This window comes from Chelmon rostratus, chromosome 2, assembly GCF_017976325.1.
Source record: "Chelmon rostratus isolate fCheRos1 chromosome 2, fCheRos1.pri, whole genome shotgun sequence".
NCBI lineage: Eukaryota > Metazoa > Chordata > Actinopteri > Chaetodontiformes > Chaetodontidae > Chelmon > Chelmon rostratus.
In genome coordinates, this window is record NC_055659.1 from 14,415,906 (window position 1) to 14,434,034 (window position 18,129).

The following is an 18,129-nucleotide window of genomic DNA, read 5'->3' on the forward strand; positions in this document are numbered from 1 at the left end:
CATTATTATATTAAGATCTCATTACCACAGTGATGATACCAGCGCATTTAGAGAACATATCTGACTGCAAAAGCTTGTAAAAGTGAATCTTGAATCCTTCTTTTTGCTGCCCAGGAGCCTATCTCGATGTGCGCTGCGTTCAACACCAGAAGCCGATGCTGGAGGGAGGAACTCTAGGAAACAAAGGTCACACTCTTGTAGTGGTGCCTCACCTGACCGATTCCTATGGGCCGGCCAGACCAGATACAAGCAATGCCATCCCACTGTGCACTCTCAAGAACTTCCCTTACCGCATTGAGCACACCCTGCAGGTACATGGTGACTTCTAATTAAGCCTAATTAAGCTTTGCGTTTGAGTTACAGAAATTGATTTGTAGAGTTTTGTTTCAAAACCTGCACTGAATGACCAGAAACATAAAATAGGCCGTACTTAAAGTGTTAAAAACTTTAAACCTTAAAACATGTTTAAAATGAAATTTTTGTGTAGACTGTTATATAATAACTTGGTGATGTTGCATTGGACTGTATTATAATGAGAGGTACTTTGAGTATTTTAACACATTTCCATACACAGATGGCAAAACATCGATTTATGTATGCATTTTATATAATGCAGAGTTTCATCAAGAGTTTAGCCATGTTAGTGGTTCTGTGAGGATGTAATTAGACACAGTTGAGCTAAATGCTAACCTAACCTGCTCTTGTGGGCCAATGCTAACATGCTGATGTTTAGCAGGTTTACCATCCTGTTGTTAACCATTTTAGTTTTGCATATTAACATCAGCCTTTGCTAATTCGCACTAAACACAAAATATAGCTGAGTAGTGTTAGTTTGTATTGTCCAAATTAGAAGTTTGACCATATGATGCGTCTATGCAGTATGAAAAGTCACAGATTTACTGTTTCTGTCATCAGCTTTTTCTATACTAATCTGACACTACAATTCTTTCAGTGGGCCAGAGACCAGTTTGAAGGACAGTTCAAGCAAACACCCGAAAATGTGAATCTCTTCCTGAGGTAAGATATGACACCATCCTTGCGTGATGTCACCTTTTTCCACAACAAGCGTTCGCCCCCGACAAATACGAGAAATTGCGCTCGCCGATCCCCTGCCAGTCTGCAGGCACTTAATGACCGCTGCGTTCTCCTTTTACAATGCTCGTGTGCTCTCTTGCAGAGCATTCCAGCGGACCTACAAAAGCTAACGAAGTGGTCCAAGCTCATTATTTTGTTTTATAAACAGGAAAACATGTGGTTGGCTTTTAGCAGTAAACCCGGAGTAAAAATTACATAAACAGTCTGTCTTGCCAAGGCTGTAGTCTGCGATGTATCTTTCACAGCAGCTCTAACAGTGTTAAAGTTAAAGTCCCTCAACTAATTAGAGGCTTTCTGCTTTAGAGGCATCTACTGAATGGAAAAAGAGATTAAATGGATGCAGAACAGTCCTATGTCGCATCAAAGGGCTTTGTCTGTGATTGTACTAGTAATATTCATATTCATTTGAGCTTCAAGATTTGAATGATTCGTGAATCTAGGGGTTTGTTATTTTAAGAATGACACCTCAGACAACGTTGGGAGGCTGAAAAGCACTGAGCTTTCCATGCAGCATCGACCTAATTATAATGTGGCAGCGCGTCCGTGACAGATCTGAGCCTCCAGCCCAAACTCTGAGAGATCTCTGAGCCTCGGAGCCCTCCTAATCCAGCCATGTTTTCAGATGTCTGTCTGTTTGTTTTGGTGATATTTGATATAATCCCACCTCATTGTAAAGCACTTAAACTCTTTCTTGAGTCTTTAAGCAGAAGCAAAAATAGGAATAGTCTAATTACCGCTTCCTTCAGATGCCTCTTCATGAAAAAAACCTTTCTGGACATTTTCACGAGGCAGGTCAGCTACATGTCACAGTCCACTAAACTCTCGGTTAATGAGGTTATGGAAAAGAACAGTCACATTTTGCTGTGTTATCCTTCCACCCATGCAGCTCTGTGCACAACTATGACTCAAAATGTTCCTGTTTGGACATGTTTAGGTGTAACTGCACGCAGAGGAGGCAGATCCCTTTTGTTTTCACAGTGCAAGGCCATGCTGGCACGTTATAATAATGGCGCAAGAACTGCCCAAGCGTGTGGTATGGAGTTGCGCTGACCGAAAAACTACAAGCTTACTAAACACTTGCTCTCCTTGCTATAGTCCACAAGCGAGCGTCAAAGGAATCCTCCTGTCTTGTGAGTGACTCTGAGTCACTCACAAGACAACACCCTAATTTACAAAGATGTGTTTTTAGTCATCCTTCGCTGTGCTTCATAGAAGAAAATATTTTTCCATGCGGATTTTCCCAGGTCAAAAGTTCTTCCAAGTCCACCAAGTCAAAGCTTTAATTCTGGAAGTTAGACTTTGAGGATGCATTAAACGGCGATACATGTCCGGTCTTGTTTTTTCCTACATCTCATGATTATCACCTTCTGTATGCTGTGTGTCTGTCATTAAATCAAAAGAAGCACTGTTTCCTGTAGTGATGCAGAGTTTGTGAAGCGGACTCTCGGCCATGGAGACGCCGAGGCCCTGGAGGTTCTTGGGGAGGTGTGGAGCTGCCTGGAGGACCTGAAAGCTGGAGGAGAACGCCCAACGAGCTGGGAGGACTGCGTGAGCTGGGCACGCTGCACGTGGGAAACTCACTATAACAACCATATCCGCCAGCTTCTGCACTGTTTCCCTCCTGAACAGGTAAAGTCGCACCGGAGTTGAAATAGCATCTGTTGTACAGCTGTAATTCATGTTTATGGACACAGAGGGGCACTGTTGTGTATGTAAAACCCTTGGATGCCAATCAGTTGAACTCTGCAATGTGGCATTAGTACAAAAGGAATGGCAGTCAGTGTTTCGTTTTTCTCATTTCTCTCCATGCAGTAATGCAGTGTACTTTCCCCGGGCACAGAGGCCACTATTACCCTCTTCTGAAACCTGAACCACCGAAAGCCACTGCTGATAAATATCTCTGAGCGGCTCTGAGGGCTTGTAATCTGGTGAAGCATGCAGACAGAATGATGTCACATGTTGCTGTCACACCTGGGGGGGCACGGATCAGTATCAACCCAAACAGACCCTCAGTAACCCCAAATCCTGGTCCAGCAACTGGCTTCTACCCTCATTGCAGGGTCTCTGCAGGGTTATAGAAATTCCTCTGACTGAGAATGCTTTTCCTCCATTCATGTCTGCTTAAATATTTATAGTAGGGCACTAAATTCCCTGTCTGGCTGCTGAGGAAAACAAAGCTTTAGGTATTACTGCGCCCCGTGTTGATAAAATGAGCCAGTTCTCATGTGTAACAATTAGCGTTAAAGCCAAATCCAGAAAATGTCATGACATTTTGTTTAGCCTTACGCTCACAGCACACCACACAGAAACTCTGTGGCGGTTACGTTTGTAATGTTTTGCTTCTCCTTTTTTCTCTGATAGTTCTTTGTCCTCATTACCTATAAGAGAGTTTTGTGGTCATTGTCCTCTTGGAAAGTCAGTTTCGACCACGAGTGGTCTGAGGAACTATGATAAGGCAGCTAATGTCGGTTAACGGTCACAAACCGAGCTGACAAATCCGTGCACGCAAGCATGACAAATGACAGCGGGTTCGGCATAACAGCTAGTTTGCTGGGCGTGAGCCTCCACGTGGAAGTGAGAGTGGCTCTGCATGTGTGTCTAAACTTTGACACATGGAACAATGGATGGATCTGAACCAAAGGCATTATGGGAGCATCTTTGTCCGACACCAATCAGAGTTTCCACACGAGGCTCAAGTCAGTATAGAAGAGAGAAAAATACACTGTGAGGCTGGCCAGTGTGCAGATTAAAGGCCTCATATTACGAATGCAAACAGATGATGTGTGTACTTACAGCATACCTGACATGTTCATCTGTGGCTCATTCATTACAGTTACTACAGTGAGTGGCTCATTGCCTGCTAATAACGTTACTGCAATTAAAGCCCAAATGCACAAAATGACTTGTTGATAAAGAGTCAGTTAACAGCGTTTTATCATTAATTAATCATCCAGTGATAAATTGTTGATTTTTCCTGCTTCATAAATTTAATGCCATTTTTTCCCCTTATTTTTCCACTAGAACAATACTGATATAAAGAAAAAGATCAGACCAACAAACAAATACAGGAGGTTAGAGGAAAGAGTGCAGGTAAATCACAGGTCACAAATACCAGAAGGAAAATCAGGTCCATGATAATTCAGATAGGGCTGCCAGACTTGGTGGAACTGATCTGCTCTGGTTTGTATGTAGAAAGGAACCAGCTGAAATTGAACTTTACATGAGCCCTTAATAGAAGGGCCCTTATCGCTAGTCCACTGCAATAATGTATTGTTTCTGGGAGCAGAAGTAAGAACGTTAGATAACCTTTTGCTAGCTACAGTACAGGAGTTATATTTCTACCTGGTAGGCCCAATATTAAAGATCCTGGAGGCCAAAATGGATCCATTTCTAAATGTTTACCAATTACTTTTTCCATATCACACAGTATTTCAGATCAATGCATTTATGACATGACCATAGGCAGTGGGTAAAGGTACCTATTTAAGTTTTATTTGAGACATAGAGGAGGGAGTGAGGAGTTACAAAAATGCCTGCGATTAGGTGATATGTGTATTTTAGGTATACATCTGAACATCTTTTTGGCGTTGCTGCAAATATGCTCCCATGTCTCCACATCAAAAGTCACTGACAATCCCTTCTCTCATACCCCTTTAATCCTGTATTAGTAGGAGACATGCTGGGCATTAAATCAGAGACAGAGCAAAGAGACACCTTCCCTGATTGTTAGTCTGAACCTTTTTGAGGATAAAGCATTATTGACGCCATCTCTGCCTGAAAGCCGTCTGAGTCCGGATTGCGAAAAGGAGAATGTTGTTGGTGCCTTTTGGCCGCTGTTGAAAGCATCCCTGCAGTGAAAGTGGCACCGCCTGAACAAGACTCACTCCTTCTCAGCATATGGACCATTTGGGAACATCAAAGCTCTCGGCCCCTTTGTTCTTTTATCTGACATACAAATTGTGTTGTCAGCACACGACTGATAACAATATTAGCCTGGCTCTGCCACGGGAAGGTCGTCGGGCCTCCTGCTGTTGCAGAAAAGTAAAGGACAAAGTGATGTTTTATCAAGTAATATGTTGATACTCTCTTTTTGTTGCGTGTAAGGATCAATTTGTAACAATTCTGTAAAAAAAAAAACGTGTTTAAATGTGGAACGCACCTGTGAATGTTGCATAATGAAGTACTATGGTGAGTTATGTTGGTCTATTAGGTCATCTACAGTATGAAGAAGTAACTCTGATGTAAATTATGTTCCTCCTATAATATTTTCAGCTGCTGCTCATTGTGATAACGGGATTTTCTTCTGCTTCTCTTTAGGAGACTGCTACTGGTCTACCCTTCTGGTCTGGATCCAAAAGATGCCCTCACCCGCTGACCTTCGACCCCAGCAGTGTGAGTAGTGTCCGGCCCGATTCCTCATGCAGTCGCCCTGACACGCACCCTGAAACAGTGGACAGGAAGGGCTGAAAAACACCACAGCGTTTGGCGATGACCACTCACATTCCTTCTTTATCTGGTCTGACAGAGACTCGTCCTCACTCTGACCATACACTGGATTCTTATCTGAGCTGTGAATGCCACTTCACCTGCATATGGACAATGAAAGGCAGATAGTTATCTTCTCCTCACATGCTCACATTCAAGATGGCCAAGCCGATTGCTACATATTCTCACATTAGGCAGCAAAAGTGGTGATAGACTGATATTAAACTGAGAATACTGTAAATGTGGGGGTTTGTTACGATAGCGTTGAGAAATTGACAATTCACAATGTCTGTCAAGGCAGATTTGCTTTCCTCTCTCCCTCAGTCATGTCACCTCAGAGCTGTCAGCATTTCAGTCTGTCTGCTGCCACCTGACTGCAGTTTCTTTTTGCCTTTCCATCTGTATGAAACGGTGGTATCTTATCTTTGCTGCCACTTTTCACTAATCTCCAAAGGTCAAGTAAAGAGTATAATGACTACAACAAAATATATATATATATATATATATATATATACACGTTACAATGTGAAAATAAAGATTTCCATGTAAATCAATGGTTTATGTTTATGTGTTTTAGACGACCCATATGGAGTATGTGGTGGCAGCTGCTAATCTCTATGGGCAGATCTATGGAATCAAGGGGACAAGAGACTTCGCTTCTATCAGAAGAATCTTAGAGACAGTCAGTGTACCGCCTTTTACTCCCAAGTCCTCCGTGAAGATCCATCTCACTGACAAGGAGATGGAGGAGGACAAGGAGCGGGACAGTGATGACGCTGGTGAGTTATTTTAACCCATGTTAGTTTATGTTTGTAACTCACTTTCTGCCAGGATTTCTTTTCTATACTCTCTTTGTGTCTTTGCACCAGAAAAAGCCCGACTTGAGGAGTTTAAAGGAAAGTTGGCCTCTCTGAAAAACTCCGCCATGCAGATGTACCCCATTGACTTTGAGAAGGTAAGGCGAGAGTGCAGTGAGACCTCTGCGGCACGCTCTGCAGAAGCCACAGACAGACTGGCGGCTGCGTGTTAGCAGGGAGCTGCACTCCAATCTATGGCGGCTTTCAGAATATGACTTTTTTTCCTAATCTTTGGGTCCTCAGTGACCCGAATATGTGCTATTCATCAACATTCATGAAACAGAGCTTGCTTGTGTTTTGTGTTCACTGTTAAAACACCTTGGGGCTAACATAATATATTTTAGAAGTGTATATCCTGTTTGTAAAAATAGCAAAAAGAGAACCTGAGTCAGCCAATTCACATGGAACAGATTGATTTCTGTATGTGCATTCAACACCTCGGGACAGAGACAAACTGTCCACAGCCGCTTCGACTGTGTCTTTGAAGTGGCACACTGAGCCCTGGAGATAGACTCCCCTCTATACCACGTCTATTGTGCATCCAGCCACTGTTACGGCCTCTCATCACACTCTTTCACACCACCCCTCAACAAATAATCATTCTCTATCCAGTCGTTTAATCAGGTTTAGCACAGCAGGTGTCTGGGGCTAGGTGCAGGGAGCCAAGCGTAAACTTCTGTATTTTCGAAGTAATTATCTGGGAGCACAAACTAGACAAACTTCTTCCGAAGAAATTCCCAAAGGTATCTTTCAGTCATACGTTGAATAAGATGATTTATTGGCAAGAAACTTTCCAGTATCCTTGCATGTGACACTTTGGAGAGCATGGCCATGAAACACATGCAGATAACACTGGTAGAGTCTTGTGTCACATCAGTTCACTGCAAGAAAGTAAAAAAAGTTATTCCATTGGTCTGTAACCAGGACAGATTCTGAAATGTTGCACCTGAATGTGAAGTTTAGAAATTGAAGAGTTTCTTTTGCGGCACCTTGGCTGGAAGCACCTTTATCAGGAAGGTTCAGCAGGGTCATTCCTTCTGAGGAGAGGGTCTCCCTGTGGATCCCAACTATGCCCAAACTCACGTTTGTTTTTGGATTGACTTGAGTTGTCCATCATGAAAAACATTTTTGAACACAATGGGCCAATCAGAGCAACCTGGGCAATCACTCTTTCTGTACTGTCACCAAATTAAAGGTCCTGTGCGTAGGAGTTAGTGGCTTCTAGCGGTGAGGTTGTAGATTGCAACCAGCTGCATACACCTTGCCTCACCCTCCCCTATTGTGGCTGCTAAAAATGTGAAAATGAGCAGTGTTTCCACAAAACTACTGATTTGCATCAGTAATATTATGAGTGGTAACATTAAACAAATGCACAATTCTAGTATATCTTGAGTAACTGTGGATTGCTCTCTCTGTGGGGATGTTTGTATGCAATTGGCCTATCCTTTTTACCTGTTGGCCTATTGATCCTCCAGTGACATCCGGGGAAATGAGAGGATCATTAAAATTCTTACATCTATGCAAGTATTTTTCTTTATCTTCTTGGAGGTTGGAAGCATGGAGTTTAAATTAAACCTCTTCTGATATTGAAGTGGTTGCAAACAGCAGTTGCTAAGAGGTGCGTCACAGCGACAAAACCTTTATTGTGGGCATGGGGTACTCCAGGCTCAACAAAAGCTATTAGCAGGCCAGACAGGGTGCAGTTGCTGTGGCCGCAGAGGTGAGTGTAGGAGGAATTTGGAGAAGCTATGGAAAATGACTCTCAGGCAGCCTCAATGAGATTCTGGTAAAGCATTCAGTGATTCAGGAGAGTAATGAAGGTGCATGAGGTAAGTCAGGTATATATCGAATGTCATCTCAAATAAGAATGAGATCCCCAAACTACCGAGCTCCCCCTTCTCTTCATTTGTATTCCTACGTGCCCGGGTCATGCTGTGGATAGATGGAATGTGTGTAGGAGGGTTTCAGATGCATCAGGTTGCCGGCCCGGAGCTTCCTCGCTGCCCCTGAAGCCATCCCTGAGCGACAGTCGCCATCCAGGCCTTTGTAGAGCCGCAGCAGCAGAGGCATGACCTCACTGGCTGTGTCCATCACAACAGAAATCTGATTTCCACCACATTCTGATGGGCGGACCAAGTCATGTGATTTAAGTGACACAGCAACAAAGCCTTCAAAGCTCAAAGCAGACATCACATCACCAGGGATGTCACTTGGCATGGACATGGATACATACATAGATGTATTTTGTTCTTCTGTATCAAGCTTTATATTGAATGACTGATGTTTAACGTCTCATCTGGCACAGGATGACGACAGCAACTTCCACATGGACTACATTGTTGCTGCTTCCAACCTGAGGGCAGAGAACTACAACATTGCTGCAGCCGACCGGCACCAGGTCAACACTTTCACTCTGTGCACCATCTAATCAAATCTCTGTGAAGGGTTAAAAAACACAGAGGAGAGTCAGAGGGATGGCGCTGAGGTGCGAGGCGGTATAGATTAGAAAAAAGCAAGAAAACACCGCAGGGCACTCCCCCTCCCTCGGGGTCATGTTTTTAGTCGTTGCCGCACACACCTGCCCTAAAGCCACAGAAACAGCCTCCTCATCTATTGTTCCTGGAGCAGGACTAATCACAGCACTTTACCTGTCGCCTGGGAGGTGACACCTGAGCCAGGCCTTGTAGCAGCCGCTGCTGCAGACACACACAGCCAAGGCAGATGGAGGACGGGGGGATGGGTACCACTGAGGGAGGGGAGACAAAAGAGGGTTACCCTTGTGCAATCATATTTCCACATGGTGCAACATATGTTTGGGAATAGCTTTTTTATTTTCTTTACAACATAAAGTATATCTACCTTGCAAACCCTACATAAGGGCTAGTCGACATATCAGCATCAGTATTATAATAATAATAATAATAAGATTTGGTTCCGGTATTGAGATACAGTATTTACATGTGAACACTCTTCACACATGTGGAACAAAAAAAAAATTATTTTGTTGTTTGATCACGATTTCCAGTGGTGGGAGAACTACTCACATATTTAAGTAAAAGTACCAACACTTCAAGGTAAATACTCTGCTATAGGTCAAAGCCATTGAACATTTTACTCAAGCTAAAGCACAAAAGTATTTGCAGCAAAATATGCTTGAACTATGGGAAGCAGAAGTACTCCTTATGCAGCAGAATGACCCCTGTCAGTGTTATATTACTGATGTGTCATTGTGTATGCTACATTTATGTTGTAGCTTGTCGTAAAGTTTATTTTATTACTTTCCTGAATGCATCATATTTTATTATGATTGTTGTTCAAATATTTTGTTTGTACAACCTTGAAATTCAAATGAGGTCATAATGACAGCTGTAGAATAAAAGCAATTGAGTAAGAAGGACAATATACTATGTACTATATGCACAAAATAGTACATTTACTCAAGCACTGTACTTAAGTACAGTTTTGAGGTACCTGAGGATTTTATTTTTTTTCTATTGTATTTTGTGAAATCCAGAAAAATACTTAACTGATCATAGTAGCTCCCCTGGAGCTACTACAAACATTAAAATACTTCTATTATGTTTATGCATTATTATTAATAATAATGGCAATAATACTCAAGCACTTTTACTTAGGTAAGATTTTGAATGCAGGAATTTTAAAATAGAAAATAGAAATGCTGAAGTTAAGCACAATGCCTTCAATTTGTACCCAAGTATGGAAAATTTGTAAATACTTAAGTATTTTGTATAAAAATGTAGTGTTCATACTGCCACAGTGGGATTCTATTAAATGTCAGTCATCAATAATATAGAATTTTTGTCCAGCTCTGGATTACCTGCTCTACATTTTAAAGATGAACCTTCCTCTGTCTCCTTCACAGAGTAAGCTCATTGCCGGAAGGATCATACCAGCCATAGCCACCACCACAGCTGCGGTGGCAGGCCTGATGTGCCTGGAGCTGTACAAACTGGTGCAGGGCCACCACAAGCTCAGCTCTTACCGTACGTCTTATTTCCTCCTGGCTCTCCAGCATTTTGTGTGGTGCCAGCCACGCCGGGCCCAGCCCTTCGAAGTGAGTAACAGCCCTATGCATCGGCAGCAGTCACACATAAGACCTTAGTAAGGCTTTTTATACGGCCTGACAGACTAGTACTGTATACACATTTATAAGTTAAGCCTGTCTACTTTGGGCATAAATCTGTTTGGTCCTTTGTAGATTTATGTTCTTTCTCTCTGGTCGGAGAGCAGTAAGTCATGAATGAGTGCTCTCAGAGTAAGAGACCACTACTAACTGTCAGTCTCTTTCTTATAAGCCAAGTCTTAAACTAACTCACTATAATCCTCTGGGTAATTCAGTGCAGGTAAGGCACAAACACACCCATGTCTGCTTTTGTGTTTGCACAAATTAAGTGTATTCGAGGCAACTGTAATTCAAAGCAAAAGGACAGGGGCTTATTCTCTTAAGACAGAGTCCTTTTAAGATCGAGTCCCCCTGAACGTTTGAGATTAGACCAGGTTTGTGAGGTCATACTAGGTTCTTTATGCTGTATCAGCCAAGCTTTAAAACACAAACACAGAGTGGCTACCAGCCAGATTTGAAAGCCAAGCGACTCTGAGGGTCACATTTTAGCTCTGAGCGGATATCCAGTCAAATAATTTTCCTGCCTCTTTGCAGGCCTTTTCCCTCAATATCTCACCTCTGGGGGAAATCAGATATTAGAGCTGCCCCTGCCAGTGCTCTCGCTCAGAGCATTGAACCCCTGACAGACAGGGGTCACTGGGGGTCGGCGAGTGGGGTAACTGTGTCCTGTGGGACGTGAGGGTGCTCTGACAAGGAGCTCTGACACAGTGTAGGTCTGGTTTCAGCTTTGGTTACAGGCGAAAATGCTGCAGCTGCATTAAAGGCTGCTGCGATGACAGAGGCAGCTGTGACTTTCTGTGCAGTCCTGAAGTTCCAGGCATGCCCTTTTCCTTACATACAAAGACCCCCGTGTTCTCACAGTTGTTGTCTTGGTTTGCAGTGTTCGCAGATACTTGAAACGTCTTTTTTCACGCTCCTGTCTCTTTTCTTCATAGTTCGTTTTTCTTCTGAAGTTTGCTGGCCGAAACTTAGCATTGCCCAAGCAGCATGGAACGCTGGATACACTCAGTGAATGATTGCAGTCACACAGACCGTACCTGACGTCATCTCAGCCAGAGGTTATATATTGAAGTGTTGAATCATTTAGTCAGAGGGATGGGCAGACTGTCCAGGCCCAGACACAAGCAGGGCTTAAAGTGTTGCAGCATCAGCTTTTGAGCTCAGCTCTTTTCAGCAGAGGAGACAGAGCAGAGACGGCACATCACCAGAGGAAAAAAAGGCTGGGCTGAGGTTCGGGGTCCACGTCTCAAGGGTTAAAGGACAAATCTTAGAGAGCTAAGTGTTGGTAGGCACCAGTAAATGAGGAATACACATGGTTACAGAGAGAGAGAGAGAGAAAGATGGTCGACTGCCAAATCTCTGAGTGGGAGATGCTTTGATGTCTGCCAGAGAAACCATTTTAGTCTTTAGTCTTCATGATACGTTTAAATTTACCTTCCAGAAAAGTCAGTTCAGCTCGGTCATAGACAGTCTTTTCTCAGACATTTTCCTTTTTCTGTGTAGTATTTGAGCCGCACAGACGGCGTTCTTTATCAAAAAAGTTTATGTTTTGTGTGTGTATTTTTGATATTTGAATGATTAAATAACAATATTGATATCAGCCTCAAAAATCCAGTATCAGTAGCGCAGTTATCTAAATGCATGCATGACACGTGGTATGCATGCATGCAGTCATATTCCAGTGGAGGGCCCGAGGTCTGGTTTCCTGCATCTTACTCGCGATCTTGTTATTATCTCTTTACTGAACAGGATATTTTGACGTAGAGCAAAGAACCTAAAAGAAGCCTTGCTTGTGATTTTTGATGCATTTTTAATGATGTAGGATCGCTTTTCTGCACTCTACTGAAATGTGCAAATTGAAATTACAGTTGTACATTTAATTATTTAAAATAGCAGAACTCAGCCCTCAGCAATGATTGCAGAAACAAAAGCAATATACCTGTTAATATGCTCTTACCTCCCTAATCTGTCCAAGATTAGAGGTTTTATTAGTCAACCTTTGAAGCAACTGCAGACGTGCAGCTGTTAAATATCACTGATCAGGCATGCAGTATTAAGAGCTCGGCTTACTTTTGCAATGACTTAGACCTCTCCCCTTATGAGATCAGTCTCAGTTCATTAATATCAAGTAACAACACTCAAGTCTCACTGGTAGTACTGGTGGCCCACCCAGTGTTCATCCAAAGTGGACTGCGTCTTTACCACCACATCACAGCATTGCCAGATGTCTGCCAGTCGGCAAAATGTAACCTGCATTATCACACATTGCGATTGAAGGCTTTTGGGAAAGGTGTTTTACATGTGGCTGGTTACCTCTCTGTCCATACGTAACTGTTCACTCACAGACCCTTTAACTAAAATAAATCACCGCTCATTCTCCCACCACGCCAACCCTTTTTCAGAGATTGTTTCTTTAAAGCGGCTGTTTCCCAAAATAGGAAGTTCCCCTGGCTCTCCCCCGCTGCTGCTGTCCTCTGTACTGAGGGACAAATATGTAAACAAACAGGAGGCTGTCCTTGCCTGCTCAACACTGCGATTCTTTAGTATCGTTTTCCTCCTTGTGTTTATGTTTTGCAGCGGGGGGGGGCCAAGGCACAGGCCATTAAAGGAGTAAGCTCACAGAGATGAAAATCTCTAAAATGGTTGGAAATGTTTGCACAAAATCTGTATATAGACATCATGATGTGTTCATGAAACGCTTGTTGTGACTTGGGTCAGATGTTGATGCCATTGTATATTAACAATAGCTCAAATGACTAAGGGAACCTGAAAGTGGTTGCTTATTATGAGAGAATCGTAATTAAGTGGTCAGATATATGACTCAGAATGAATGCCTCATGCTTGCCATATCAATTTTATCAGTTGATAATACGTCAGGGTTTTTAGCTTGCTCCACTGCCTGGAAGTGGCCAAAACAGACACATGACTTCTGCTTTAAATGTGCTCTTTGTTGATATTTTTACAATGCAGTACAGTACATAACTGAAAGGAGCTGCACCATAAGTAGGCCAAAGTTCACCTCAGATCATACACAGTGCCGATAGTGCATGCCTTGATGCTGCAAAAAACAAAAAGTCATAAGGAATTAAAGGATAGTTCAAGAGCGACAAAGATGAATGAGTGCTGTGGTCCTGCAGCAGTAACTGAGCTGCAGCCTCAGTGCAACACAGAGAGACATCACCGGAGGCCAGGACAGAGGAGGACGTGTCTCAGCTGGGTATTAAATAGCTCCGTCCTCAACCCCTCCTGCAGCTTGCCCAACTCTCTGCACCAGTGTCTGCTGTCTTTACTTGTCTGCTAGGCTGCCTGCTGGTTGTGTGCCATGGAAATACTCCCTCTTCCATGTCTGTGCACACATCCTCCACACCCTGGTCTTAACTGGATGCCCTTTCACACTCCTGTGGTGCCCCTCTTCCCCAGCTTGCCCTTTCGGTCACTAATTGAATTAGCAGTGTTGGAGGCAAGGCTCCTGATCTCAAGGAAGCCACTCCAAGGTCAATGCTCACACCGGTTCTTTGTTAATTGCCTGCAGAAATGCAGCTATTTCCTGCCTTCACAGGAAGCTATGTATTGAAACCAGATTTCCCAGTGAGAACTATGTGATCTTGCTGGAGGAGGCAGGGATTTTGTGTCCATCTGCTCCAACTGTTTCATTCACAACTTGCTCAGCAAATACTGCAAGTCTGCTTGATATCTTAATGTGCATTAAGAAATCAGGAAGAAGCCACAATGTTTACACGTTTGCTGAGTAGTCGTCCACTCCAGGGGGGTAACATGTTGTTTTACATTTAGAAAGAAAAGCCTGCAGCTACTTCATTTGTGATTTGAGCACTTATATGTATATAATTGATGGTCACACATCTGTCACACAAATAACAGGGACTGGCTTTGAGAGAGAAAAGGAGGAACAAAGGGGGAGATTTACCTCACATGTGGTTAAATCTGTGCTGGCCTCCTCGGACTGTGCCAGTAAAGAAAAAAGGGTGAACATGATCTGCAGTCCTCAGTACTCCTCCGGGAGCTCCGGCATGGAGCTGCATTGTGCAGTTCGTAACTCAAGCCGCAGACATGAATAGCGCTCACGGGATAATGAGTAATCTGTGATCAACATAGACGGCTTGTGCCTTCTGTTGTTTTCCAGGTTTCTTGTTGTCTGTATTGTTGTGTGGTTGACCGTATCTTTGTAAGTCATCTGTTGTTTTATGCTGCATTGTTCCATCACTGCTGCTCGTAGTTCCCTGCAGATCATTATTTTCCCATTAACAACAATTTATGTCTGCACACGGGTTGTTTATTTATGTAAAATGAGACACAGACTGACATTAGACAGGTTAGATGAGTTAAGGGAGATCATTTGAATAAGGTGGCTATGCAGATTATTTATTCAGTAGCATATGTGGTACGGTTCATGCACTCAGCATGCCTGCTCCCCATTTAGCCGAATTAAAAAGCCAGAGGTGTTTAGTTAGCAGCTCTATCAAATCATCCTCAAATGTATCTCCTCATCTCATGCATATTTAAACCACAGACTATGTGTGTGTTTCATTAGAAACACAATAACAGGAGGACATTGTACTTACTGTAGACAGGCCTGTCTTTTCTAAAGGGTCCTTGGGCAAGGCAGTGAATCCCAGCCTGCTTCAGAGGCAGACCCTGACCCTGAAACCTCACCGCCCCAGAGGAGCCCACATGAAAATGCCTGTGGCCTTGACTAAAGTATTTAGAACTTATGAAAAGCATGAATTACAGATCGGCAAATCCCCTCCCCCAAACAGTGATTGTCCGTTCATAGCTCAACTAACCACAGCAGGCTGTTTGAGTGAGGCTCTAGAGGGAATATGCAGAAAAGGTTTAGAGGGTATTGTCTCTTTTTTTAGAGAGTAGCTGGTGAGGATGGTGACTTTTTTTCCTCAGTGAGATTTAGCATCACTCATCCAGCATATTATAATGTATGTAAACATGTGGCTCCATATTTAAAATCCTTTTACTAGGTTTTCTTTTAAAAACCAGTCAGTTTGAATTCAATTAGAGAGTCAATTAGAAAGAGAGAAGACGTTTTCAGCCAACTCATGGAGCTAAAGTTAGCCACAGATGGTAAAAATTGCTCACAGCAGTTGTCATGTCAGTCAGCTAAATCAAGGGTCTTCTGCCAAAAGCCTGCTTGTTTTCCTCTGTCCTCAAGGACCCATTGTTTCAAAAGTCATTGAATTATGAATGATTAATCTGTTCCTGTTATCACTGTAAATCTTGACAGATGGAGCAGCAGTAACTAAAGTGGATGGAGCTCAGCAAACAATCAGTTATTCAGGCCACACTGGATATTTTCACCGAAAATATACCACAGAAGTTATTTTTACAACCTTCACAAACATCTGAATCTGATTTTAATGAAGAATCTTCAAGGTTAAAGATGAGAGCTTTAATACTTCTGCTGCGGGATTTCGTCTGTTTTTTATCCAGGAAAAGATAATAAAGCTGGCTTTGTGAGGCATGTTCGAAACATCAGTTTTTATACTTGTCTGTTTTTAGTAACCAAAGGTCAGCATTAGAAAAGAGCTTTAAATGTTGACATTGTATTGGTTATGATACATCAGCTGCGTGCTGTGATAATAAGTTCATTTTGTTCTGTGTGTGTCTCATCTGGTCGATTCAGTGGAAGTTAAACAAACCTGAAAGCAGATGGAAATGTCTTGAGTCTTACAGTAAGAGAGTGGGTACGCAGAGGCTCACAGACAAAGAGACTTATTTATCTTTTACTTTTCCCATTTGAATAGAAGAGGATCCACTTTTTATTAACAAAACTTCTCTCCAACAAAATGTGTCCAAGGAACCAACAAACAGCAATAACTCCTGGTGAACGATGTCTTTCCATCTTTCCATTTATCTCTTTCATTCACCGTTAGTCCCAGTATTTGCCATGTTTCTCACAACTTCCTCTCCCCAGGCCTGTTGGACTCAGGGGAAGCACCATGTGCAAGTTATTTGGGGTCTCTGTCCTCCTGCTTCATTATTCTCTCATTACAGCACCAGTGCTGGCAGGAGATGGGCTGCAAGGTTTTCATTAGTGACATTAAATTGAAGTTTCTTGGCTGATCCTGATGTCATGAGTTTACAAATTTACCCATTAACTCTGAATTGTAAAGGCATTCTGTCATGTCTTCCCTCCTTTCTCCACCAACACCCACAGGAACCGTTGCCTCATACACATACACAAAACCTCCCAGCTTGGGTCACTGTATGCAGTAATGTCACAGGTGGTGCGTGACGGCCGTAGAGTGTGTCCTCTGCTCTGTGAGGCACAGCAGGACAGTCTGTCTGCTTGCTGTCTGTCTGTCTGCAGACTGTATGTTGTTCTGCCATATGTATGCAGTGCACATGAGGCACTGGCTAACAACACACACATGCCCCAAGTTCTGTAATGGAAATAGAAATAAAATCACTTTTTACTGGTCTTAAAAGCCACATGACTGTACTCATAAAGGAATGCGAGCAGTATTGGATGTAGGGTTATTAATAGCTCCTAATGAGTGTTGCTCATGGACGGTGCTAATTCTGTGCTTAACTAGCAAATGAATGGTTTTGACTCAATTTCCTTTGGAATGAATGAGGGAGGAACTTGCACCAGTTGGCAAACAATGTGTTTGTCAGAGCTGAGTGGCTCAGGCAGTGAAGGCTCAGTCACCTTTAGGCTGATATAGTCAAAACTGCCCATATTATATTTCCATGTTCACAGCCAAAAGAAGCCCTGCATTGGGCTTACACAGCAACAAAGTGTGTAGGCCTCCAGTCAATAACGGTGGTCCCTTATTGACTGGAGGCCTACACACACTGGATGATTACAATTCATACTGAGTGGGACATGAATGTCTGCACCAAATTTCATGACAGTCCATCCCGTAGCTTTCAAAACATTTGACTCAAATGGAAAATCTGTGTTACACAAAAAAACAAGGCAATCATCACTTTCATTTTGATGTCAGGCAATGAATCCAACCCAGTTTATATTACAGCCAAGCAGAATGTGTTTCAGCTTATAGCCTCTGCTCACAGCCGGTCATATAACTCAGTGAATATTTGGAAGCTATCTGTAGCTGTCGGCACATGCATGAAATGTAAACGTTGCCTCTTGGCACCTTTTTGATGGAGAATTTATTGCATGTTGATGAAATCAGTCAGCACCGCTGACTCTGTTAACTCTTTATGCACAAGCTTGTGTGCCGTGTCAAAGCTTGTGCAGATATTAGACGGAAAAAGCTTCAAAATCAAATGCTGGACTGGACCTCTTCAAAGTCTTGTATTTTTCTATGGTGCCTCTTGATTCCCATTCGTCCTCACTGGTGTAGAATTTGTGTGATGTTGATTGACCTGGGCATGAGAATGATTTGGGATCATGCTTTAAAGTAAGCAATATTTCCCCTGCTGTATCTGGGTAGATGCAGCTTTAACTTGCCACATGAAGTGGTCTTTACCTTGTGAACTGTATGGAAGTCTCATGTGTCTTTGTTTGTGTCCAGCATCAGATAAGCTCACAGCTTATTAACTGCTGAC

General features: G+C 42.8%; 1 protein-coding gene across 1 annotated transcript in view; it reads left to right on the forward strand.

Annotated features, from left to right (window-relative positions):
• Positions 1 to 18,129, forward strand: part of uba7 (ubiquitin-like modifier activating enzyme 7) — a 35,524-nt gene that overhangs the window by 5,977 nt on the left and 11,418 nt on the right. Inside the window, exons 14-21 of the mRNA XM_041946131.1 lie at positions 115 to 311; positions 953 to 1,017; positions 2,514 to 2,724; positions 5,413 to 5,487; positions 6,158 to 6,359; positions 6,450 to 6,535; positions 8,743 to 8,835; positions 10,321 to 10,512. Of these exons, the coding sequence (XP_041802065.1) occupies positions 115 to 311; positions 953 to 1,017; positions 2,514 to 2,724; positions 5,413 to 5,487; positions 6,158 to 6,359; positions 6,450 to 6,535; positions 8,743 to 8,835; positions 10,321 to 10,512 (1,121 nt within the window). The remainder of the gene's footprint in view (positions 1 to 114; positions 312 to 952; positions 1,018 to 2,513; positions 2,725 to 5,412; positions 5,488 to 6,157; positions 6,360 to 6,449; positions 6,536 to 8,742; positions 8,836 to 10,320; positions 10,513 to 18,129) is intronic.